General features: G+C 43.0%; 1 protein-coding gene across 1 annotated transcript; it reads left to right on the forward strand.

Moving 5' to 3' along the window:
* The first annotated feature begins 186 nt into the window (after positions 1-186).
* On the forward strand, positions 187-27,455 carry fgfr1a (fibroblast growth factor receptor 1a). The gene is made up of 18 exons (XM_083902425.1): positions 187-701; positions 6,792-6,972; positions 12,218-12,460; positions 14,227-14,316; positions 15,158-15,330; positions 17,523-17,646; positions 18,227-18,417; positions 19,858-20,002; positions 21,942-22,132; positions 22,687-22,832; positions 22,915-23,036; positions 23,189-23,299; positions 24,453-24,643; positions 24,724-24,846; positions 24,935-25,005; positions 25,088-25,225; positions 26,052-26,157; positions 26,255-27,455. Exons 2-18 carry the CDS (start codon positions 6,819-6,821, stop codon positions 26,429-26,431), a joined length of 2,496 nt encoding a protein of 831 aa, XP_083758551.1. The 5' UTR covers positions 187-701; positions 6,792-6,818; the 3' UTR covers positions 26,432-27,455.
* Positions 27,456-27,712: the final 257 nt, after the last annotated feature.

The raw sequence follows: 27,712 nt of genomic DNA on the forward strand, positions 1-27,712 counted from the left end.
GGCGGGCTTTTATTTTGTTAAAAAAAAGACCTACTGTCGTGTGTGTGTGTGCGTGTGTCGCCGTGTAGCTTGACTGTGGTCCGGAGGATGCACATACTCCCAGATTTAAGGGGGGGAGGTTTGGAGCAGCCTCCTGGACTCGCGGTGTCTCACAGCGTTTCTCCGACAGGAATGAGCCAAACACTCTCTAAGATTTTCTAAAGAAAAAAGTAAAAGAAAGAAATCTAACCCAATCGCCGTCAGAGTCTTTTCGTCTACTTTAGGACAGAGTTTTCGGCGGCGAGGACACTTGGTTTCATCGCGGACGGAACCTTTTCGGGATCAAGGGGACGAAAGAACAGCGGCGCTCTCTCCAGGTTTAGCCCGGTACGTTAAAACAAGCTCGTCGCGAAGGAAAACAGAGCCCGTCGTTTAAAGAAAATAAGAAAAAAACATAAACGAAACAAACAAACTGATTTAAATTGGCTTTATTTGGTGAAGTTTTTTTCCCGCTCTGTTGCTTATTGCTCTTTCGGGGGTGGAGGGGGACCCGCATTCTTTCTTCTCCCCGTTAAGTTTGGCAAAAGTATGCGCAAACTTGTTAGCTAGGAGTCCGTGAGCTGCTAACACACGTTTATACCTGGATTTACCGTTTTACTCCAGTTTGGTTTCATCCTCCAATTTGTGCCCAACACGGACTGTTCCACCGGCCCAGTCTGAAGGTGAGGACCTGCTGCTGTTTTAACTTTAAATGTGTTTTTTTTTTTTTTTTTTTTAATTGTCAACATTTATTGACCGGGATAATTAAAAATTAATTTATTCACATTAAGCCACATGTTTTTCTGTGGGACACGTTAGGAAAAAAAATAGTGCTTTTTCTTGTGCTGTGTGTCGACAGTGAGGAGGTTTAAAACACAAGGCCCGAATATAACACGGGATCCTGCTTAAAACACCTTTTTAATTTACACTTTAACACACATCAGCTATTTTACCTTTTTTTAAACGCTGAGACACTCAAACAGTAACATCCGGTAAAGCCACACATGGTGATGTGATTTATGTTCTACAAAGTTCAGAAAGTGGACAAAATATGGTTTGGTTGGTTCTTTCTGTGATTGGGGGGGGGGGTCACTTGTGTAAACAACGTAAACAGCAGATGTCACATGATTTGGATAATTTTATTATTTGTGCGACATCAAATGTCTCTTCTCATCTCTTTAAGTTAGTGATCTTTTAAGTTAGAACCACGAATGCAAGGCCTTGATTTTTGCATGATTTGATCCAGATTTTTTTGGGACAAACACACAACACATGGGGTATTGTGTGTGTGTGTGTGTTTTTTTTGTTGTTTGTTTTTAACGCTTTAAATGCAATTCAAATCAGATTTTCACTGTTGCACATTAGGCCCGAACCATTTTGTTCCTGGAAACTGTTTGTTATCACAGAACGCACCAGTTCTCCAGGATATCTGTGCTGTTCACTTGACAAATCAGTTGTTTGGAGAGCGAGATGATTCACCTCTGTCTTTCTTCCATCCTTGTTTGAAAGCCATGTAACAAATAAATAAAGGGGGTACTACTGCGTCATTACCTGGATTGGTTTCGTCTGGATACATAAATCTGATTTGCAGTTAAAAGACAATCTGTCCTGCTGTCTGAAAGATGTTTTTGCTTCATGGATCCAGAGCATGTCTTTGAAAGTCTAGACTACATGTTTGAAATGATGTTATCCATTCATCCTAGTCCTTATCTTAAAGGGAACATTCTGGCTTATTGAAGTAGGGGATTTGAAGGTTCTCCCTCCCTCAGTGTAGTCCACCACATATGGATTTGGTCTCATATTCCAGTCGCTTTTCCTTTGAGTGGAGGATCGTCCAGGTGAGTTGTACTGGCAGACCTCCTTGCGTAGCCCCAAGCATGTGTCCATGGTTACCGTCCTCTTCCCTTCCATCAGAAGAGCGCGCCGGGCGCCGCCAACTGGGTTTAATGGTGACTTGCGAGATCAATGCATAACATGGTCTGCACGGCCACGGACGACAAAATGTGGGAGTGCTGGTGTGTGTTTGGGGGTCAGGGTGAACCGCGGTGGACATGGAGATGATGACACAGAAAGTATGAATCTGGCCTGTGTTTGTTTGGAGAGAGACGGAGACGGGGGAACTGGAACACAGTTTGTGCATTGTTTTGACGTGAACAAATACAGCTGAAAGAAAGAAAGAAAGAAACATCCATATGTAATTGATTTACTCCTCGCTAGTAAAACCACTGAACGTATTTCACACACACAGTGTGCAAGTGTCACTGTTGTGTGTTTCTGCCTTCTCCATTTACATCACAACAACGCGAACGAGGTTCTAAGTTTTCTATCCATCCCTTTAAACCTCGAGTGTCAAACTAACCAAACCTCAACAGTTAGGGTGAATTCCAATTCCTTTCTTAACCCTCAATCTCAAAAATGTTCTCCCTCTAGTCCAAGTTCTGTCCCGATTCTCAGAAAAATTAAGTTGAGGCCAAGTTTAAGGGCTGTATCGCCCTCAATATTGAGATTTTCAGAGACCACCCTTGGGAGCAAGGGCTACCCAGAATGCATTGCGTGTTTTCACATAAGAAAGATGGAGTCGAAAGCAGCGAAGCGAGTGCGATACAAATGAAGTATTTTCTTTGTTAATAGAGATATAAAAATGATCTTAGTTTAGGCCCATATTATGGATTACTGACGTCATTGTTGCGTAACATTTATTTTTATTTGACCATCTTTTGTCAATAGTCGGCCGGTGTGGTTTACTTTTCAATAAGTCGTGGTGTGTGGTAACTGTCAGCTGAATATTTGTATGAGTATCATCTTATAACTAACTGACAACCTAATAACTTGACTGACAAACGGATCAGAATAAATAATCCTGACGTAAATGTCTTCTTCTTCTTCTTCTTTTTTGGAGTTGACAGACTGGACGCAGCTTTGGCGTTTTTCTGCCCCCTACAGTCTGAAGACGTATCTGCATTTAAGGGGTGTCCCATTTCTAAGTGACAAAATAACCCTCAACACTTGGTTTTGAGGCCAGTTAAGATTAAGGGTTAAGATTGAGGGTTAAGATAGGAATTGGAATTGTCCCTTAATTTCAGTGCACGTCGTCTCAGTTGAATGTTTAAACTCTCAGAGGACCCCATCACTTCTGCATCCGTCATGAAGTGTGGTTCCTGAGTGGCAGGCCTGGTGTTATACGAAGCTCTAATGTTGTGTTCTAAACAAAGGAAGTTTTTAAAAAAAAAAAAGCAGAATGTCCACAGGGAGGAAAGCAGTTTTCTCCTGAACCAAAGGTTACGAGGAATAGTCCTGCTCTTTCTTTTACACGACAGTTCCAATTGAGCTGAATCTTTGTAAAAATTACTATAAAGTTAGTTTTACTAGCAAGTATAATCACCCATAGGTCTTATTTTAATAGTTGACTAATCTGTGAGATTAATCTAGAGCTGCAACTAGCAATTATTTTCGTAATCGATTAATCTGTCGATTATTTTCTCGATGAATCGTTTGGTCCATAAAATGACAGAAAATGTTAAAAAACATTGATCAGTGTTTGTCTAAGCTCGAAATTAGGATGTTCTCTAAAGTCTTGTTTTGTCCACAAACCAAAATGATTCAGTTTTAAGGATTTCTTTGTTGTGTGGAGCAAAGAAACCAAGAAAATATTCACATTTAAGAAGCTAAAACAATCAGAAATCTAGTTTTAATCATGAAAAAAGCTTCAAACCGATTATCGATTGGCGATTAATTTAGTAATCGATTAATCGTTTCAGCTCTAAATTAATCTATTACATCTTTGGTCCAGAGAATGTCAGGATCTGTGATTCCCAAACCTTGTAATGTTGAAATGATGTTCTCACAACTCTTGTTTTAATTATTGAAAAAAAAAAACTGTTGATGGATAATCAAGTCGCTTATGTGTCTGAAAATATTCAGATTTAATTCTGCGTGTCTCTGTAACGCCCCCCAGGATCATAGCGCGGCGGCGTCTCGATCTAACCACGCATGTGGAAACTTCCTCTTTGAGCGCGAACCAAATGGCACAGCATCAAATAACTTGAGTCCTACATTTGAGTGTAGTCTTGCACATGACACTCGATCTCCCTGCCGTGACACGCTGCTGGTGAACCGTCGGTTCAGACTGCGAGGCTGCAAAGACGGGGAGAAAAAAGGTGTGTGTTTTTGTGAAAACAGTAGCCTTAGGGAAATAGTCTGATGCTCTTATCTCCACTGAGCTGCAGACCCGTCGTGTTGGCTGCTCACAGTGCACGCTGAGCTGGGGAGGAAGGGGGTACAGACTCTGGGAGCGCAGGAATTTTCTGCATGGATGACAGTCGACAGTAATTATGGTGCAGGTCATGTTATGGGTTAGGCTGGTGGCTTTTGTCTTTGTATAATGAGAGAAGCTAAATGGGTCTCGCATTTTCTAATCTGTTTAGTTTAACCCTGTTTATTTTCCACGTTTTCTTCTTTAGAAAGCATTAGAATCCCCAGTATTTTCACGACGAGCGCCCTGAATTTGAGAATCTACATTTCTGCCTGATCCACGTTTAGTGTTTGTAATTTAGAAAACCCTCACACTCCCAGAAAACTAACTGAACGTGTTCACACACTAACACACGTAAAGTAACATTCATTCTGTGGACATTACCCACTGCTGGAAAGGTTTACACTTCGCTTTTTGAGTCTAATTATGCCTCAAATAAACCCTTTACTACATGTTTATCCACCTGAAGCAGTGATTGACTATTAGTAGAGCTGCAACTAACGATTATTTTGGTAATCGATTAATCTGTCGATTATTTTCTCGATTAATCGATGAATCTTTTGGTCAGGAAATGTTAAAAAAACGTTGATCAGTGTTTGTCAAAGCTGGAAATTACGATGTTCTCGAATGTCTTGTTTTGTTCACAAACCAAAATGATTCACTTTGAATGATTTCTTTGTTATGTGGAGCAAAGAAACCAAGAAAATATTCACTTTTAAGAAGCTAAAACAATCAGAAATCTTGTTTTAATCATGAAAAAAGCTTAAAACCGATGATCGATTATCAAAATAGTTGGCGATTCATTTGGTAATCGATGCATCGATTAATCGTTTCAGCTCTAAATATTAGCGACAGTGTGTTATTCTAATACTAGTATCACGGTTAAAAGGAATTTGGGGTTGTGTGTGTGACTCAGACCCACTCACCAGTTAAAATTGTGTAATCTGAACCTGCTGTGTGTGTGTGGATAGTAAGACGCTGTGTATGTTTGACCTGTGATCCCATGGGAGCGTAGTATGACTGAGTGTTGTGTCACACGCTTTAGAAAACCAGGTCCCGGGGAAGTTGGTCGGCTGCTCTTCGCGGCTCCTTCCGTCTGGCAGCTTTTTCTTGGAGTTCTCCCAAACACTGACTCACTCGCATACGAGGCTGCGATGACCGAGCTTCTTTATCCCTCCTCGGACCCCCCTGACCTAGCTCAGCTGCTGGAACACTAGACCTTTCTTGGAAAGAGAAATTGAATTGGTTTTGAGGAGAACACAATGACGTTTCAGTGATGAGTGCTCACACAAACAATCACTACAGCTGCACATCTCTTTCAGAACATCACCAGCAGGCTTTTTTTCTTTGATGATCCAGATGTGGCTCTTGAATCTGTTGATTTAACAATATTTTAAACTCATTCGTGACTCCATTAGTATTCATTTGTGACACGTGTGTGTTTTCGAGAGTGGATTAAGAAGAGTAAAGAAAAGCAGCATTTGGTTTGACACTTCTTGTCAACTCGTGTTAGCAAATGGCTGCAGGAGCAAAACCAACTGTTAGGTGATAGATCTCTCAGTGTGGAGATGGTGGCATGGAGGTCTCTTTCTACAAGGGTGTCGTGTAGCAGGCAGTAGGTTTTTTTGGCCTAAAACACATTTCTCAAGGGGGGTTAAGGGGTTGAGGGGCAACTGTAAATCTTAGTGGTCAGATGATGCGAGCAGATGTGCACGTGATGGTCAACCACTCTATGCCCCGTTTTGGAGAGAATTACATTATGTTGAACTTAGAGCTGCAACTAACGATTATTTTCTCGATGAATCGATGAATCATTTGGTCCTTAAAAAGTCAGAAAATATAAAAAAACGTTGATCGGTGTTTGTCAAAGCTGGAAATGATAATGTTCTCTAATGTCTTGTTTTGTCCACAAACCAAAATGATTCAGTTTTAATGATTTCTTTGTTTATGTGGAGCAAAGAACCCAAGAAAATATTCACATTTAAGAAGCTAAAACAATCAGAAATCTAGTTTTAATCATGAAAAAAGCTTCAAACCGATTATCGATTATCAAAAAAAACTCCAAAAGAGATCCAGCAATAACAAGAACCAGAAACTTGATGGGGCACCATCTCCGTGTGATGACAGACTTAAGGAGTTCTGACTTTTAATAGTTGATTTCAAGTTTTGAAAACAAAGCATTTTATTCCGAGGAATCGGAGCATGGCGTCTCTGCTTGTTGTTGACTTGAGATATCAGACTTTGAGGCAAGGCTGACGCTGTGGTTTCTTATCTGTGTTTTTTCAGCCCTAAACGCTAAAGTATCCTCCAAAAGTACAGAATATTCTCTTCTTATTATTTGATGACCAAGGAATTTCCTTAACTACTTGCAGATAACGTATTATTTTGGCTAGATTCAGATTAATCGAGCCATACATAAGTAATTTGAAGGCTTGAATTGACTATTTCTGTCTTGTGTGTGTGTGTGTGGTATTGTTTTGTATTTATTGTCTAATGTGTTTATTTGTCTATTTGTCTTTAGGCGAGCACTGTGACTGAGCCACCGCTGATGCCCCAAAGGTCTGAATGGAGTTCAAGTCGCAGAGCAGTCTTAAGTTGTAGCTCCCTCAGCAGAATGCTGATGAGGCAAAGTGTACTTCTGATCCTGGCTTTATTTGCCCAAGTTTTAAAAACCCAGTGTCGACCGGCCAACGCTGATGAAGGTAAGTTGATAATAACGCTCCCGTTTGTTTTCTGGTTCTGGTTGCAGTATTAATAAATATTGTGCAATATTGTGTCTTTGAACTAATACACTTTAAAGTCTGACTTCTTTTGACTTTCTTGCCTTCAGAAACAGTCCCTTCATAATCAAAGCTTTGTTCTTGGTGCAGGAATGTAATTCTAACACACTCCAGGCTTTGGTGAAATCTGTCCTTTGTAGCGTTACCATTCCCCCACATCCCCGTTTTCCTCGAGTCTGATGTTGTGCTCTTTGAATTTGCCAGATGTAGCACAACTCTATCTCTGACTATTAGTACAACCTTTGATTCCCCTTGACAGAACAGATTCACACCTCTGGAAACATGAGGAATTCCCTGTAAATCTTACTGACAGAAGTTTGGTCAAATGGTTTTCTATTTTGTTCTTAAAGTGAAACCGCACAACTTTGAGGAGTTCGCCTCGTCTGGCTCTTGCACAAGTTCACTTCTGAAAAGGAGAAGGGGAAAAAAAAGAAAGGCACTGAAATTGAATCCTTAAAAATGTGTCTCTTGGATTTGGTCCAGCAGTGTAATAGCTGCCTGGACTTGTGGGCAGACGGGTTTGGATGTTTACACTCCACAGTCGGAAGTGGAGAGCAGCAAAAGAATATGATAAAGCTCGGCATTATAATTAGAGTAATTAAGCTAGAGGGTCTCTTTTAGGCTGTAAGCCCTAAAATAAACCTGGTGTGGCTGTGTTTAAGCCAGCAGTGGGACAGGGAGGAGAAAATGACTCCCATGTGTAGCCCAAGGGCAGCCCCACTACCCACAAGTCCCTGCTCCTCTCCTCCTTTGTAATGAAAAGGTATTTGTTGTCACTGAGAGAGGAGTTAACTGCCAGGGAAACTATAAATTATCCCCTTTTTTTTTTAGAAAAAAAGGAAAGAAGATGCTACTTTGAGCCCTCCCTTATCCTCAAAGATAGGGTTTCATTGGGAGAATGTTTGTCTTCTAAGGTGAGCCATAAATCTCCTCTGGGGTGGGGGAGGTCTGATACATTTACACACCACAAAGTTCTTAATCACCAAATGGCCAGGTACTATCTATGCGCCTCTGTGCTTTTCCCCTCCGCTCCCCTGCAGACTTTAGCTTGGGAATGCTTCACTTTCCCCCCGCTCCCCCGCTGGGTGACGGATGGCTTCAGCTGTCGACAAACAATCACAGCAGAAGCATTTGGTTGCATTCCTATTTGTTCTGGGCGAGGAGACAAAATAGCTGTATGGAAATGGCCGTATTTCATTCGTACTCTCATTGTTTGTGTTGGAGGGGCTGTTGTTGTGTCTTGTTCACATAAGAAAAGAATATTCCCTGAACAAATTCAGTTCATTGAGTCCCTTCAAGGGCCACATGGACGGCCCATTCAAATGATTACACACCCTCTTTTCCTCTGTGTGACCCCTCAGAGAAACTGTAAAATCACTCCAGAGTTTGTGAAGCATTTATTTGTTGTTCCTCTGAGGATTAAATTTGTTTTGTTTTGATTCCATGCTTTGCCGTCAGTAAAAGAGCCAGTGAGCCTTTAGTGTCGAGCTGAAAAAAGCCTCTCAACAGAGAGAAAGTGGGGCCCAGTAAATCACACAGTGTGAATTTAAGGGTTAGCTCTAATTTTCAGTCAAGAATAACTACCGTCACTTGTTAATGACACTGTGTTGTCACATTAACCGATATACTTTAATGCGTTATCTTTTTCATATCAACCCTTAGTAGAAAGGCAACAACAAAAATACTAAGGAGAAAAAAAAACTACAATTACAACAATATTCAAACACTAAGATGTGAATTGAAGAGCGCTTTATGATTGATGCTAAACCTGGATACACTGTTAAAATGAACACACTTTCCACACTTTTACTTATTAACTTGTGTTAAAAAGTAGACGGTTCACATTAGGAAAAACAAACTGCTTTGAGTCTTGGTGAAAACACCAGAGGAAATCCTCTTTTAAAAGTAAATCCCTCTGATCTAAACATCGTAACATGATCATTTCTCATGGTTAAAAGTCAAGTTTTGAAGGACTGTGATTCATATGAACTGCATTACAGTGAAAGAAAGTACCGGCAGCATAGTTCATTCAGTCTGCCCCGGTTTTACTGGGTTTGTTCATTAAAGGCGTAATTGAAGTCTAAATGTAAGTGAACTCATTTGAATGACAATCGCAGCACTTTGCACTGCAGTGCATAGTCATCGTTGTAGCTCCCACGTGATAATCCACGCCGATTGTCAGCAGCTCATTTAGGAATGAAAAGATCCTCCACTGGAGTGCTTTCAGGAGGGAAACTCACTCAGAGATTTTTTTTTTGTCTTGCTTACTAATAGGCATTGTCCCTTTTCCTTTGGCTTCCTGTCAGTCCAGCCCTTTGTCACCCTCGTCCACTCTGCTGTGGTGAAATCGGCAGAACACGAGCCACAGACATGTTTCTCGCTGTGCTACAGCAGAGCCTCGGCCGTCCTGACTTCAATGCATTCAACCCGTCGCTCCAGCGAGAGCAGGAAATCCCAGAGGTCATTCACGCGCCGTATTGCTTCCTATCTCGTAGTCAAAGAAGGTCCCACAGATAAACTGGTGCCAACTCTACAGACCTTTGCGGACAAGTGACATTTTCCCTCCAGGTTTAAAACCCTCAACGCTTTGGTCATGAAGATTATTTTCACAATTTATATTAGTCATTTTTTCCCCAAATGGTTGGAAGCGCACATGTTCCACCATTCCAGATGGGTTACTTTCTCTGGAAATACGGTCCTCTTAATCCATCGTAATCCAGTCGTAGCAATAGCGGTAGGATTTACTGAGATGACGCACTCCAAAATAAACTTTTCAAGAAATGATTTAAAAGGTACAAAGACTGTGTAAATAATTTTCACGCAAAGACGGTCAGGAAAAAAAAGTAAAGTCGGTGTGTTTTTAATCTCGTAGGTTATCACAGAAGCACAAATGGTCCTGATCTACCCACAGTAAAGCAACTAGCTAAATTGACAGCTTTTATGGGCGTTTTTATGATGTCTGCAGCCAGATTAACAGCTGGGATGTTGACACAGCCTTATCAGTGGCATCTCTGTTTTAGAAGGCAGGCGCACAGAGTCACTGAGTGGCCTCACACACAGTTGAGACCTGGTGTGTCTGGGTTAAAGAGTTTGAGCTCATCTCTAAATACGTGTTCTGCTCTCTCTCTCTCTCTCTCCTCCCTAGTAGTGTTGTTTTTGAGGAGAAAGTTGATCCTGCCCCCCCCGGCCCCTTTTCCTTCTGGGATTAAGAGCCTGTCAGACATATGTGATCCAGGAAATACCTTTACAAGACCCAAGTGGGGTCACCATAGCAACTTGCATTAGAACCTGCCACTGCAGGCCCTTTCTCGTCCGCTCCTGTGCACATGCTCACTGGCTCGCTCGCCCCGCTCGCTCTTCCCTCTCATTGTTTGCAAGTCTTTGTTGTGATGGTGGAGGAGGGATTAGCGGGGTTTGCTGGTGTTCTGAGGTCGTGCTGCATAGATGTGCTTCCTGTTGGGAGGAAATGTGTTAAACAAACAGGCGCCGAGTTCTGGAAATCATTCACATTTATTTAATTTTGAGGAAGTGATTCCTTTTAAATCAATTATTTTATTGGTTTTAAACAAAAGACAATGTCACAGATCTTGTTTTCATATTTGTAATGCACAAGTAAAATAAAAAAACCTCCATCCTTTCATTCCTTGGATGAAAGTCAATTCAACCAGAGAAATTACACAACTAGGTTCAATTAGAATGACACATTTTTGCACACACAGCAATTAGTGATAGTACATTTGACCTCTGCATTTAACCCAGCCTTATTACTTGAACTGGCGACCTTCGCTTACGGTTACGAGCCCAATTCCTTTCCTCTTGACCTGTAGTATTTCAGTTGGGTTTTGTACAGCGCGGACAGATTTTTTTTGTGTTAGTCCCAAAATAACTGGCCCCAACTGTTCTTTTACCACAGTAAAAGTACAGGGTGGAGCTAGACCGGCTTTACCCGCGACAGTCAGCTGATTGGGCAACAGAAAATCTGAAATCCCTTGCGATTGGTGCAGCTATTCCCATGGAAGTCGAGGCAAACAGCTGCAGTCTGTTCTATTCTAGTAGGACAATAAGAGCTGCTGGATGTCCTCTATTGTTGTCCGTTGTGTCACTTTTGTTGTTATCACAGCAGCACCACGTCTCACTATGTGGTCATTGGACATAGCCCACACCTGCCTATCAAGTTAGGGCTTTACCGTTCCAAACTGGACCGTACTGTACCAAACCAAATCTTACCATGATGGAAATAGGGAAGAGTTGACCACACTAAGTCTCTCATGGGTAGGGTCCTATATATTTCCCTGTACCACAATCTGGCAGTCATTGGTTTCTCTTAAACCCAGTTAATCAAAATACATGTCTGGCGAATAGTAATTTGTCACAGAGTTTGAATGGTTTAGTCTGTTTAAGGGGAGACCAACGATGGAAAAACCTGGGTCTTTGTCAGATTGTTTTGGTATGATGCAGAATTACTAATAATCCAAGACTATTTACTTGATTTAAAAATGATGTTAAGATAAACTGATTGTGAGCAGAGTCATTATTTCCCAAATTCAGTCATCCATGTAGTGCCTTGTGTGCCTTTTGGTTCACACTGTAAGTGTGATCTCGATCCTGTGTGTTGACCAGCAATGATCTTTACCTTTTGTAACAAGACAAACAACACCAATGTGATGGACAACGTGTCAGCATAATGAGGTTATCCCTCCCCCCTTGCAGACTATGTAGTCATTTAGAACAGTGTGGCTCAGGTGTCCTGTTCACCGATGCCTCCCCTCTCTTCATTCCTCTAATTGAATTTCACCTTCCTTCCCAAGTAGATCCTTGCCTGGCTGACGATACGGCCTTGACTAATTTGCAATTTAATTTTGTGGGTTAATCACAGAAGCTGATTTCTGCTTTCTTTTGGTTGCTGTTTCATGATTGAAGTAGTTTTACAGGACAGATCGAGCTCAGTCGAATGTGTTGTAAACACTGTTCCTCAGCTGCTTCTGTATATTCAGTCTATGATGTGATGCAGTGTATTTCAATGGGAATAATCCTGTTGCATATGGATATTCTAGTGTGGTAACCTTGTTTGTTTCCATTGTATTTATAATTGTTTAAAGGTGGTGTTAAAATCCCTTCTGAGCAGATTAATTCTAAAACCATGTGCTTCTATGTTTTTTTTTTGCAGTGCTTGTGGAGACGCAAGCAGAGCTGTTCACGCGGTATCTCGGAGATCGTCTGGAGCTGAGTTGCTCTGCCAAGGAGCAACTCCATGCCGTCAACTGGACCAAAAACCACGTGGCCGTAGTCGATGGAGCGCACACGCGCATCCGTAACGGCCAGTTGGAGATTGAGACCGTGGAGTTGACGGACTCTGGTCTGTACGCGTGCACCACCTTTGGCAACCACAGCCTCTATTTTAACGTCACAGGTAAAGATCTAGAAACACAGACGAGTCCTAATAAAACTGTATAGGGATTCACTGATTGCCATTTTTGGGGCCGATTCCGATTTTTCAAGAAGTTTGACCTGCCGATACCGATTTTAGCCGATTCCGATTTCAATTTTTTAAACCACTTTACAGCATACAGAGAGATATATATTTTCTTTGATATAACATTTTAACAGAAATACAATCAGTTAGCATCCAATATCCAACTAAAAATACAAACACGAATCACTACCTGTATGTGTAGTTTATTTAAGTATAAACATGTTTCACAACATAGTACCTACACACAAGTAAATTATCTAATGACCAAGAGCGCAGACCTCACAAATATATAAACATTAATGAAACGTTTACATGCAGAGCGCGCTCACTCGATAAGCAGACAACAGCGCCACAGCTGCGCGGATGTTGTGTAATCAATACACCGCTATGGCGGTATATTAAAAATTCATTTCATATGGGGAAAAAAACGTATTCGGTGTGAACCGGTATACCGCCCAGCCCTACACTCTACTACATGTGCGTGTAGCCGCGTGTGTTGCTGATGCTGCGCGATGCGGGTTCATTTGATCGGCTTATTAAAATCGGCCGATTGCGGCCGATCACGTGAAAATCGTCCGGTTCCGGTCACTGGCCGATTAATCGGTGCATCCCTAAAACTGTAAATGTTTAAATGAATGTATTAATGCTATATGAATATGTACAGTCATTAGAGCGCATATGAGATGATAAACCCATCGAGATTGACAATGCACACATGCATGGAGTTCATCAGGCCTTGTTCAGACCAGATATGAACATCTCTCCTGAGAGATCTAATCACAAATAGACAGTGTTCTGTCCACGCACCATGGATGCATCTCCCATGACCGCTTGGGATAAGATCTTAGTTTCCCATCCTGTTGCACAGATGTGATTTTCTGTTTGCAAAAACAGGTATGGTTTAAAGCTGTCTGAGGGTACAGGTGTGTCTGTCAGTGTATGTGTGTGAGAGAGCAGAAGAATCGTTAGGGGAAGCTGTGACTAAAAAAATTAAAGTGCCCAGGCTCTGCCATGATATGAGGTTTTAACAATATGAGGAGACGACTGTGAGGCAGTCATGGTAACCGCAAATAAATGAAAACCGTATGTTATCTCGGAGGCATGAGCATTGTTTTTGCTTTATTGTAAAGCTACAGTGGTACAGAGGGTACATCGGCTGAGCTGAGAACTGTCCACATGTGATCAGATCACATTAGATGGATGTTGACATTAGTTGATGACGTCACATGGCGCCCTGTACGCCCATATAACCACTACAAAACAGTCAGGATTTTCCCTGTCGATTATCTAACCAGCAAAATCATGTCACCACTTGGTTCAAATAAAGCCAAACATTTACCTAACGCCGTAACAACTATTTACCAAGGTATGAATTGGGAGGAGAGGAGCGTCGTGATCAGAGCTGTGTCGTGCCGAGCCACAGGCACCTTACTGAAGTGGAAATGTTTGAATTGTTTGCCCAGGAGAAGGAACACTAAATTGCACAAAAGTACATACATGCCCTAGAATATGTTTCAAATTATACTGCAATTTGAATTTTAGCCCTGAGTCTATGTACATGTTGTCTATCTGCCCTCAAATGGGTTTTTCTTTCTTATTTAATGTCTTCTGACGTCTAATGATTATCACTAAATATACCACAGCTCGGTATAAGTACGAGTTGTCTTCTTCAGCCTCACACGTCTACACTTGTGTTTCCCCAGTTGAAACCCTGGCCTCGTCGGAGGACGACGATGAAGACGAGGAGTCTTCGTCAGAGGAAGCCAAACTGCTGGGCAGTCAAAAACTGCTGCGTAAGTGTTCATCTCTTCATGGTTACTGTTGTCTTGTTGTGCCACAGTGACGGGAATATGACTAACCGTGCTGTATAGTCCGTGATTTAAGAGCTTTCATAATTAAATTATAGGTCTGCTGTGTGTGTTGTGTGTTATCTGTGTGTGTGTGTGTGTAAGAGAGAATCTTTCTGGGTGGATGAGTTCACTCTGATTCAGAGGCTTTTCACTACCTCGGTGACGGCTTTTACAAGAGGAATGTCCCCGCAATGACTAACTGTGGTTAACATTAGATGTCTTCCAATTTGTCCATAGAGCAATTAAGATGCTCGGCCTTCATCATCGGGCTACTGTTGCCCACCACGGCGGCCGAGTTTGCACTGTGACTCCCTGTGTTTCATCCCCCTGACACAACATGCCAAAATGTAACAACGGCAGTTTAGAAGCCATAGTTTGACAGGGATTTCCTTTTTATTTTAAGATACTTAGGACTTTACCCATGTAGGACTGCAAGCCCTTTGAATATGCACTCACCTGCCACTTGGTACTTAAGACACCTAGTAGAAGGAAAGGAGTGGAACCTTGATGTTGTGAGATAGTGTTCTGCATATCTTGGTTCTACCAAGTGGACATTTAATAATTATTGCAAGTTCCTCTTGCTTTTCTGTCGTTCTCCTCTGAGGCCAAATATTCACCCAGAGACCTGCTGCTCAATGGATATTTTCTATTCTTTGGACCTCTGTAAACCTTAGAGATGCTATTTCCAGTAGATTAGCAGTGTCTGTACGCTTCACTTTTTTCCCTGTATATATTGAAGCCATAATTGTATTCTGCGTCTGTTTTGTTTTCTCATATTCTGCAGCGATGGCTCCACAATGGGCTCACCCAGAAAAAATGGAGAAAAAGCTTCACGCTGTCCCAGCCAGTAAGACGGTGAAGTTTCGATGCCAGGCCAGTGGCAATCCCATCCCTACTCTGAAGTGGTTCAAAAATGGCAAGGAGTTCAAGAGAGACCATCGTATTGGAGGCTTCAAGGTTAATAATTACATGTTTTATCATTATTAAGTTGAATCACTTCATCACTTCATTAAAAGTGAAGGCGTTTCTGTGGTCTCGTCTCACTTAAGACGACTACACTTTCCCCCTGGAGAAAGAAACACTTTCTGAACTTTGGAAAGCAGAGACAAGTTTCAGATTTGACCTGAGAAACAATACAAGATGAAACCCTAAACCACAAATAGGAATAAGTACCTCCAGGTGAGCAATCCTAGCTATCTGCGAGGATGAAAACTAGCACGGGCTGCCCTCATTCTGCTCGTCACTTCATCGTCTTTTCTGTAATTACATCCATGTGGAGGTAAATTAACCCCGATACTCACTGTATCAGTTATATACGACGTGCGTGATTACTCATGTCAGCATCTTCCCATTTTCAGACAGGTTGTATTCAGGTGTGACGCTAAACCGCTTATAAATTGTGGTGCCGTAAAGGTCGATAAGAGCGTTTACACCAGTCTCTTGGTTTACAAAGCAGGGGTGTGAACAGGATCTATTCTATCACTATCATTTACTGTAAATGTTATCACGAGTCCTGCGAGAGATAACCGTGATTAATCGGCCGTCGCCGTCGTTTCCTGTTGCAAAATATAATTTATGGTCTGAATCCGCAACCTTATCAGACAAAGTGTTCATTATGTATCGTGAGGCTGAGCTCTATTTGCCGAAAGTGTGGCCGTGTTCAGTAGCGGTTGCCTTACAGGTGTGGGATATTTGTGCGTGTTCAGAGACTCGGAAACGGTCTTCTTACCCGACATCTGCTCCTCGAATCGAGGTGTGGGCTAGTCCAGCCTCGTCTTGTGCTTCCCTAGCCCGTCTCCATTCCCAGCTGGGACACATTTAGGAGTTTCCCCTCAGCTGCCTGCACCTCTCTCCCCAAGTCTCCCCACACAGCCGGGCAGCACATTTAACCACCTGGCTGCTGGTTGTTTTTTTTAAGTCAAGGTGCAAAGGTCTGCTTCAGCGGCCAGAGACGTCTGCCATCCCTCCCGCACTCTTGCTTTTATGGCCAGACTTCTATTGTTCATATCATCTACATGGAGACGTACAGGAGGGAGGGAATAATGTAGACCACATGTATACGAAGCCGAGCACGGCACATCTGGCAAGCGTGCAGCTGCTCTCCCTCATCATGTTTTTACCTAAACGAGGGAAACCGTGCAGCTTGGTCTGCGTATACTCATGTTTGATTGTTTGATGTTGCCATTGCCTTAGAGGTTGTTCGCTTAATCACGTACTGCCGGTCCTGGCAGATTTATGGAAGAAAAATTATGACATGTCTCGGGTAAAAAAAAAAAGAGCCAGACATCAGTTGGCACTAATAAGACACACTGAGGCACACTTGCATAAATAAATAAAAAAGGCCCTTTTTCTTGTAAAGTAGAATAAATATCTATTAACTATTTATTAAAGGTCACATAGAGTGGTCCTGTTGCACATATATGTTAGTTATGGAGATTTACTTACATACATTAACTTGTTTTTATGGTCAAAAACCTCCTAGTTGCTGTAAATGAGCCGATAGAAATCCTCTTTTCTGACGCTGTTTCCCAGCCACGAGATTTGAGACTCAACTCTCTCACCCAGAAAATAAACTGTGTTGTGATTGGCCAGTACCCGGAAGTGACATATTCAGCACACCCGCTCTCAGAAGCACAGCTCCCCCCTCTGGAACGGTGGATGCACTGCTCCTCATTATAACATTGTTTAACAGTGTTTAAAAATAGCTTCTTCACGACACCTCCACAACGGACGTTATTCTTCTTCTGCGGTTCAATGTAAACGCAACCGGATGTGCCCGGACTAGTGCCCGGAGCAGGAGGATCTGCTGTTCAGGAGAACCGCTGTTTACGTAACCAGACCGGGTTTTTTCAGAGATCTCGCTGAGCCTGAGATTACAATAAAACACAGCGTTCTCAGCAGTGGCTGAACTGTTTGTTTAGAACCTTCAGGGCTTCATAAACAAGGTAATGACGCAGATACACACTAAAAAACAGCGTTTATTGGTACTTCCGTTCTAGGTCCGCATTAATAAGTAAATATTATATAAGGAAGAACGTGAAATCATATTTATTTCATCACATCTCACATCATTGACTTGTTAAAATGATGTCAAAAACAATGTTTATAGCTCCAGCAAATCACAGGACGCTTTCTCCCCACGTTTTTAGGTCCGGGACCATGTGTGGACCATCATCATGGAGTCTGTAGTTCCCTCTGACAAGGGAAACTACACCTGTGTGGTGGAAAACCAGTATGGCAGCATCAACCACACCTACCAGCTCGATGTCGTTGGTAAGTCTTACTGTAATTGTAGTTACTGGTGTAGAACTTTCTGTGGAATCTCACAGTTTTCTCACAGTCTTCATTTGATGTATTGAGCCTGTGTACTCGTGGATTTAGCACTATATCAATGGAGAGAAGAAATGATTACTCCCCCAGGAGCTGCCCCTACGCCTTGCTCTTACGCAACTGCTCGTATAAATCGCAATTCCGCTTCCTCCGTCACGTTGTCCCTCGAGTTCTGCCTGACCCCAGATGTCTAGAGCCTGATGAAAGAGGGAGATCCCTCCACTGAGGGGAGAGTTCTATCACACATCCTCGTCCCCACAGGACTCTCGGCTCATGTGTTTACTTTGGAGAGTTATCGGTCATCGCAGAAGGGCTGTAAGACCACAGCAACAACTCCAGATGAGAACTTGCTTGACCATCTGCTGTGGTTTTACGGTCACACGAGCAGCAAATTATAACCCGTGATTTAAAGTGACTGCACCGTCAGCCTCAGAAGATTCCAGTACAAGCCTTGACGTGACGGAGGTTCAGCGACGTCTACACGTATCAGAACTTTGTTTACGTTTTTTTTTCCCCCCCGCAGAGCGCTCTCCTCACAGGCCGATCCTGCAGGCCGGTTTGCCGGCCAATCGCACCGTACCTGTGGGAAGTGACGTGGAGTTTGAGTGCAAGGTGTTCAGTGACCCTCAGCCGCACATACAGTGGCTGAAGCACATCGAGGTCAACGGGAGCCGCGTTGGTCCTGATGGTTTGCCGTATGTCCGTGTCCTTAAGGTATGTGTTCAATTTAACCTACCCTGCTATTTTCAATTCCTGTGTTATATTTTTTTCTCTGCAGTGTTGTGCATTTGTTTATTTTAATTTAAAAAAAGCTATTAATGCCTCCTTTTAAAGGTCCAGGGAAGTAACATACCGTACAGACGGGTAGAATAGAGTATTGAAGATGCTTTCAGTCTTCAAAGGTATTTTTTAGCCTTAGGATAAGTCTTTCATACTTGAGGCAGAGACATTGGTTTATGGAGGCCAGCATTGTTCTGCATCTGCATCTTTGAAGCAGAAGCTTAAAGTCACTCCAGTTCTGTCGTGGACTCTCCCGTTTGTCACATTCTGCTGTTTCACTTATAGATGTCTCTAATTCTAACACATTGGACCTTCAGCTGAACCTTGTCCCATCCTTTTACCGTATTCGGTACACATCAAAAGTAAAATGTTGCTGATGAATCAATATGCAGAACAGTCTTAGTAGGTAATCGTTTACACCTGATACTGCTTTCTTTTGTCTGTGCTGCACATGACTGTATTTTTATTTCCAGCATTCTGGGGTCAATAGCTTGGACGCTCAGGTGCTGACCCTCTACAATGTGACTGAGGAAGAGAGTGGAGAATATATATGTAAAGTTTCCAATTATATAGGAGAGGCCAATCAGTCGGCCTGGCTGACTGTCACCAAATATAAGCCCACAGGTAACCACCACCACCACCACCACCACGCAGCTGCATAGGGACGCCACACTGGAAACACTTCTGGGACCACCTGGGAAAGACCATATAACTTGAGAAAACCTGAGTTGTTTCTCTCCTCCCTCCCTTTCGTTTCTCCCTCCCTCTCTCCTGCCTCAGTGCTCCTGACTGTAAATGACGCTATGGAAAATTCCCAGCAGAACAGTTGAAAGTGTTCAGTCTCTGGTTTATGTTGGACCTGTTTTCATTCCTGCTCCATGCCTGTGCTGTGCCCTCCTAATAAGGGCCTCTCTTGCCATCTTCTTCTATTACTCTCGCTCCCTTGCCCTTCAAAGTCCTGTGTGCCTGGCTCACAGATTCTCTCTCTCTCTCTCTTTCTTTTTTTTCCAGCTGTCCTCCCCTGCTCACGTATGCTTCACAGACCCTCTGTTGTTTGTTCACATCGTCAGCAAAAATCTGAGCGTGACTTCTGTTCTGCTGAGGAATTTTCCATGTTGCCCATCTCTTGCATGTAGAGATGAGACTGAGGTATTTGATGTGGTGATGGGGTGAACCAGACTCGACCTAACCAACTCCTCCACTAACAGATACTGGGAGACCCCTGCAGGGGCACTCTGTGGTTCCTTTTGGGCAGATGGTGTTGGATCGTGGAGGAGAACGCTCCTCCACTCCCTCTCTCTTTCAGAATCCTTTACTCATGGTTCCTTTTCCCCTCTTCGCCCTGTTGTTGGGTCTGCTTCCTTTATTTTCTAGACCGCTGGCCTTAACACCACGGACAAGGAAATGGAAATCCTCCAACTGAGAAATGTGTCTTTTGATGACGCTGGGGAGTATACCTGCTTGGCGGGAAATTCTATCGGGTTCTCTCATCACTCTGCATGGTTGACCGTTTATGAAGGTATCAGTAGTTCTGTCTCTTTTCCAACTTTTCCCTTGCGACCCCAGCCTGGCTGTCCACCTTCACATTTTCCAGAGTGAAGTCTTTTTGCTGACTTTATTTAAGAAAATGTGAGAGGAAGCCGGTGCCAAGTTCCATTTACTAAACCTCCCCCCTTCTCCTGTTCTCAGCATGGCTCCTGCTCCATCTAGACTCTGTAGATGGAAGAGGTTCGGGCCATGCTGTGCTCTTTGCAAAATAAAATCACGGAATGCCAAACAACCTATGAGCTGTCTGTCAACTAATGTTTTAAAAACCTCAGTGGGTAAAGTGGGTCATCCACTAACCAGACATTGGTGGTTCAATCCATGGCTCCTGTCAGTTAAGAATACACTGCACCCCAGATTGCCCCTGATGGTTTAAAAAAATAAATTTAAAAAAGGTGCAGTCGTTTTCTCATTGTGCATTAAGCAGGGGATGTTTGGCAGCTCTGATCAGATTTTACTTTGAACTGTCTCTAATTGCCGTTTGCATTTGATTTGGTGTGAGGCTGATTTCCTTTGACATGCGGCACAAATGACATGTATTCCCAATGTCATTTCCTGCTGTGAGCACAGTGGCTAGCTTTTGATAATTGACTTGGTGTCTCATTCCTGAAGCTTGGGAACGGGCATTTGTCCAATTATCGCGCCGCGTGTCAGTCAGCCTCTTCGCACAAGTGCAGCTCACTTGTGTTGCTGGTGTTGGTTTGGGGTGTAAACGCACCCTTCAGTCAGTTTGGGGGACCCTTGGTTTGGGATGTCCTTGATAAGAATCGACAAGAATCCTCTTCAGAGTTGATATTTGTGATAAATGTGTCGTGTACACGAGGGCACATCCCAATCCAACGTGTCAGATCTGGAGTCTGTTTACACCCCTGTGTTGGTATGAATAAATGTTGGTGTTTTCACTGAGCGGGAGGAAAAAAACAAGATCTGAATTAAAAGCAGTTTCTCAAATGTTAGGGCTTTTTAATGTAGCACATAAATAAATAGGTTTTCATTTAACAATCGATGTAATGATTGCACTACCAGCACCAACACACAATTAAAAAAAAAATACAACGAAAAGGAAAAAGAAGTAGATTTACTGAGTATTTAAAGTGCCTATATTTTGTACATTTCATTACATTAATTTGGGGTTAGATTGAAGTGCTACACTTTTCAACATCACTGTCTGCTCTGATAAGTCTGAGCGTCATACTCTGCTGTATCCACAGTCGCTCTGGGCTTTTATCTGCTGCGTTACTTTGAGGCAGATTAGCTGGTGAGCAGCCATTTTCTGTGCGATTCAGTGAAGTTAGAGCTTTGATGTTTTCAAGTAGTTTCAGGCTCTTTAGGAGGAGCATTTTCTCTGTGGATGATGTTTGCTGCAGACTTAGAACGTGCTTCAACGTGCATGCACAATTAAGATTTGACTCTGCAAAGGATTAAGCATTATATGGGCACTTTATGATCAGCTGATGTTAGATTCATTGAAGTAGAAATGGTTTGTTGTGCTCAAACATTGTGTGTGCGTGAAATGTTGATTTGTCTAAAAGTCAGACCCTTTGTACAACGATACACACACGCCCAGAATATCCAAACAACAGCTTCCTGTGTTTTTCTGAATGAAACGCTGTCGGCCTGTGTAACACAGAATCTGGGTTCTTTGGGTTTGTCCCAATTTGGATTAAGCTGTGATTCAATGACAATGAATGCAGAGTGAAACCCAATGCTCAGGGACTTTGTGTCCATGTCAAAGGCTCTGGTTTTTAGCCACAGTGTGTGTGTGTGTGTGTGTGTGTGTGTGTGTGTGCGTGTGTTGTTTTTATTTGTGTTTCTGTGTACTTGAAGAGTGTGTAAAGTCGGTTCATTCATGACAGCTGACCCCCCACCCCTCCCCTCCCCTGTCACCTTGCTTTTCCCTCCACCACCTATAGCCGTCACACACTACCCTCCGGCCAGCCACACCTACCTGGAGGTGGTGATCTACTGCGTGGGCTTCTTCTTCATCGCCATCATGATCGCCATCGCCGTCATCGTCAAGATCCGCACCTCGTCGAAGAAAAGCGACTTCAACAGTCAGCTGGCCGTGCACAAGCTGGCCAAAAGCATCCCACTGCGCAGACAGGTAACAGAAAGTAGATAGGGGGTTTGGAATATTTACACCTTTTCACCTCTTCTTTCTTTGCTTAGATTGGTATTAATTTGGCATGAAAAGGTCCAGTGTGTGACATTTAAGGGCATGGTTTTGTTTGGCATAAATGTAATAAAACTACCTATAAATATGTTTGTGTACTGTGCAATTGCTTTAAAATAAAAACACTTTGGTATTTGTGACCATAGAATAAGCCGTTAAATACGTAACGTCTGGTTTGTTACAATAATTCTTGCACACTGGACCTTTTTTTATGATGTATTTCACTTGTTTGACTCACTTGTAAATGATTTCACTGCAGCTAATCATAATAAAAGCACTTAAAGAGCTTTCAGGTTCATTGTAGAGCCTGCAGGTCTTGTGCAGCAGGTAAGTACGACCATTCAAAGAAGGCTTAGACTCCGTGTGGTGTGGGTGGATTTCCTTCACGTAGAAATTTAAGATTTACTTTTCTTCACTGTTATCAGCTCGTATCACTGATGTCCGTTTCATTATGAGGGGAATAATGTCAGTCTAATTCACTTCAGGTGTCTGTGGACTCGAGCGCCTCCATCCACTCTGGAGTGATGCTAGTTCGCCCCTCGCGCCTCTCCTCCAGTGGCTCTCCGATGCTGTCGGGGGTGTCGGAGTACGAGCTGCCCCAGGATCCTCGCTGGGAGTTTTCTCGCAGCAGGTCTGTCCTCCAGAAAACCCTGAAAAATACTTCTGCGGTTTGTATCTCGGACAGATACTGAACTTTGAAATTTCTTTCGCAGACTTGTCCTCGGGAAGCCACTCGGTGAAGGCTGCTTCGGTCAGGTGGTGATGGGAGAGGTGCTGGGTCTGGACAAGGAGAAGCCAAACCGTGTGACCAAGGTCGCCGTCAAAATGTTGAAATGTAAGTTGGTGTGAAAGAGTGCTTCGTCGTGTATTACAGTTTTGGATTGATACATTGGATAATTGAGTGGTTCTCGAGTGTTTTTCACCATCAGAACACTGGCTAATTGCCCCTGTATGACTCCCCCCCCCCCCCCCCTCTACTTTTTCCAGCTGATGCCACAGAGAAAGACCTGTCAGACCTGATCTCAGAGATGGAGATGATGAAGATCATTGGGAAGCACAAGAACATCATTAATCTGCTGGGAGCCTGCACACAGGATGGTAGGACCCAGTGTGAGTGAATGAATGAATGAATGAATGAATGATTGTTGACACTCGACTGAGGAACTAAGAGACATCTGCCCCCATGCAAACAGGATTAGTATTAAACAACTCGTGACCACACTTAAAAAGAGCATTGAGGACGTTTCTCTTAACTTCAACTTTGGAACGAAATCAACAAAATCAAAGCGTTTATTTGTATGTCCATGAGTTTTTAAAAGTGTTACAGCATTATTCATATATTTCACTTCCTCAAACTCGAGGCCCACGTCATTTTATGTGGGACGCGAGTGATTAATTGGTCTTAAAAATCAGTGCTAAAACAGGTCTATGTTGCTTTAAGGCGTGTGTTGACCATAAACTACCTTTCCCACAATGCACGGTGATTGCGTTACCTGCAAAGTGAAGGCACCGCCACTAGTTAGCAGTGTATCTTTGTATATGCATCATGCAACGAGTGAAATAAGTAATAAATACAGAAAGTTATTTATCAATACGTTACAGAGTAGTTACCTTTATTTTACATTACATTTGGTTACATTTAGTTACATTTATTCTGTATGACAGTTACATCTGGCCCTTTGAGGGTAACCATGATGCTGATGTGGCCCTCAGAGGAAATGAGTTTGACAGCCCTGCACTAGAGTATATCACTTTATGTTCTTATGTTATCTCATGTATTAAAGGGATAGTTCTGAATTTTGGACCTATTTATTTATAACTCAGCCGGTGTGATGGAGACGTCTGGAGACGTTTTCAAGAAATTTCATTCAGTTCTTCTAGTTGGCGAGTTCGCTGATGCTATGGCTAGCGCAAGTCAATGATACAAGTTAGCATGGCATTAGAAACACTATCGATGTACATATCTGTGTTGATAGAATGTTTGAAATAAAACCAACCTTGCAATTTATGGTATGAGTGTTTTTAATGCCATGCTAACCTGTACCATTGACTTGCGCTAGCCATAGCATCAGCGAACTCGGCAACTAGAAGAACTGAATGAAATTTCTTGAAAATGTCTCCAGACGTCTCCATCACACAGTTGGAAAATAGGTCTTATGTCCAAAATTCCGAACTATCACTTTAATGTTTCATTTTATTTTTTTTAATCTAACCCTAATCCATGGCATCATTTTCTTTGACTTGTTTCCAGGTCCCCTGTACGTGATCGTGGAATATGCATCCAAGGGGAACTTGCGGGAGTACTTGAGAGCTCGGCGGCCCCCGGGCATGGAGTACTGCTACAACCCAGACCAGGTCCCTGTGGAGAACATGTCCATCAAAGACCTGGTGTCCTGTGCTTACCAAGTGGCTCGAGGCATGGAGTATTTGTCTTCTAAAAAGGTAAAAAAACAAACCGTCCGTATCTCACGTACAGAATTTCAAACGGATCTGATCTGTAACGCGCGTCTGTATTTGTGCAGTGCATCCACAGAGATCTCGCCGCTCGCAACGTTTTGGTCACGGAGGACAGTGTGATGAAAATAGCCGACTTTGGCCTCGCCAGAGATATTCACCACATCGATTACTATAAGAAGACAACTAATGTGAGTGCTCGTGTCAATCCATCCATCGTTATCTGTGGGAAAAAAGTGCTCTTCGTAGCTGTAACACGCAAACCTTTCCTTCCTGCAGGGTCGTTTACCAGTCAAGTGGATGGCCCCCGAGGCTCTGTTTGACCGGATATACACGCACCAGAGTGATGTGTGAGTACCGCGCGCTGTTGCTTTTCCACTTCGGCCTCAGTGGAAACGTGAGGTGAACGTTAAAGTGTGCTTCTGTCTGCAGCTGGTCCTTTGGGGTGCTGCTTTGGGAGATCTTCACCCTGGGAGGCTCTCCGTACCCCGGCGTCCCAGTGGAGGAGCTGTTCAAGTTACTGAAGGAAGGTCACCGCATGGACAAGCCCACAACGTGCACACACGAGCTGTAAGGAAGCGCCTCTTCTATCACTCTGTGCAGTTCCCTGCTAATTTAAGCCATGTAATTGGACGACTGTCCTTGTCCAAGTGTACAAGGACTAACGGGGAATCAATATATTGAATGAAATGTGTCCCCGCTACTCTAGGTTGCAATTTGTTGGAATTAGGCTTTTCCCTGTCGATAGATTATGTTTGATTAAGCTTGTCCAGCACCGCTCGCTCTCTTTCTACTGTTCATTGAGTTGTCATTGTGTTTTTCTTGTTAATGTTTCCTGATTACATTTCCTTGTTATTTAAAGAGTTGGAGTTACTGAAGTGACACCACGCAGACGGAATGGATTGTTCTGTTTTGGATCAGACATTTTAAGTTAGCCATAACAAAATAAGAGCTCACGTCTACTTCAACAAGTAGAAAAGCATTTTTACTCCTTTCATTTGACACGAGTTTTGTCTTGAAAACAAAACGGTTCCGTCTCTTCACTTTAACGTTCACACTGTAAACTTTATATATCATATTCTGTTGAAGTCAAAGCAAAGCTCTGCTCCGTGTCTCACCGTTGCCCCCAAAACAGTTGGCATCAATATTTATGTTCCACTCGATCTTGTATATCAGAAGAATTCCAGGTGCTTAGCAACGTCGTGCTGGTCCACACTATTGTTTGAAGACCAGTGTAATGACCTGCTCCAGGGCTGAGTCGGCGTCGACTGGAACATGTTGTTCCGACTTTAGTTTTTGTTTCTGCAGATGAGAGGGTTTTGGACACTCTGCACGCAGACGTCTATTGATAATCAAAGCAGAATAATCTTGACGGCCATTTTGTGAATCTCTGCAGGTATATGATGATGAGGGACTGCTGGCACGCCGTGCCTTCACAGAGACCCACGTTCAAACAGCTGGTAGAGGATCTAGATCGCTGCCTGGCTATGACTTCCAACCAGGTCTGTCCTCCTCTCTGTTATCCTGCACAGAAGCAGCAGAAATGTAAAAAGTATAATGCGAGATGTTGATTTTTCTTTCCCTTCGTTGTGCCTCCAGGAGTATCTGGAGCTCTCTGTGCCCCTGGACCAATACTCGCCCAGTTACCCCGACACCCGCAGCTCCACCTGCTCCTCTGGCGAGGACTCGGTCTTCTGTCACGATGCTGGAGCCGAGGAGCCGTGTCTGCCAAAGTTCCCTCCCCACTCTAACGGGGCAGCTATTAAGAAACGCTGATACCTCACCTCTCCATTCAGACAGACTCTGACATTTCCTTCGCTCCCTGCCTCACGGGGGTAGGACTCTTCTTCCCCGTATTCCCAGAGATGAAGCTAAAAAAAAAAAAAGACAAAAACACTGGTGCTCTGCGAGGAAGGAGCTCAGAGTCGACTCGTAGGAACGTGTTGGATCACACGGACTGAAGAGTGCAGCAGTTTTCCCGGATTCGCGGTGGTGACGGCGTTAACGGGGCACTTTGTATTAACGGGAGTGGCGATTTGTCACAGCGTCGGAGGAACTCTTCACTCTGGTGGTGAAGAATGGACTGTGGACCCACTGTGAGGACTGATTAGCCTTCATCATTAGTGCAGGACAACATTCAGACCCAGACTAAAAAAAACAAAACAGTACCACGGGACAAAGAGCACCATTGTTCACTCATTCATTCTCTTCTTGTAAATACAGTTAGAAAATTATAAATATGAATATATATTTACACTGTACTCTTATTTTTAATACCATAAGTGATTTATTTTCTTTTGTACAAGGTTTTGTTTTCATCCATTATTGAATGTAGTCATCAGTAGGGGCAGTTGTTACATGATTTAAAAAGTTTGCTGAGGATTACACGGCCAGTCATCGATGGGGGGGAAAAAAAAATGTATTTCTTTTTTTATTTTCTTTATTGTACATGCCTTTTACGACACCTACTGCAATACAGTGTAGCTCAGTGTTTGGGGGTGTCTCCATAAAGAGATGGATTTATAAATTCTTGTATATGCGACTGTGTGTGTGAGTGAGTGTGTGTGTGTGTGTGTGTGTTAGAGAGTATGTTTGTGGCAAACGTTTTTTAAATCTGGTTTTATCAAGATAATTCATCCACGTCGAGCGCGGACACGGCTGTAAATATTCCGGGTTGTGCTCCACGCTTCCATGTGATTTTGCTTCCTTCGACGTCGTGCACTTCCACTGTGCATGCCTTCTCCTCTAATTGCTTTAAACGGGAGTTTCATTTGCTGCCATATAACTTCCTGATGAAGAGTTGCAGAATACGTATGTCATCATAAAAAAAAAAAGGATTACGTTAAATAAAATGATATTAAAAAACAAACCCTTCAGAGTTTGAACTCCACTCCATCGACAGCTCTTCTGGGTTTAATCACGTTTACAGGCCGCGTCCCATCGCCCACCCCCCCCGTTAAGCACAGGTTGCTGTGGGCTGATTAGATATGATAATGTGCTGCTGACATCAGAGATGTTGGCCAGCGCCCGAGAGCCGCAGCCGGGCAGTAAACATGT

Source organism: Microchirus variegatus, assembly GCF_963457635.1.
Source record: "Microchirus variegatus genome assembly, chromosome: 16".
NCBI classification, from domain to species: domain Eukaryota; kingdom Metazoa; phylum Chordata; class Actinopteri; order Pleuronectiformes; family Soleidae; genus Microchirus; species Microchirus variegatus.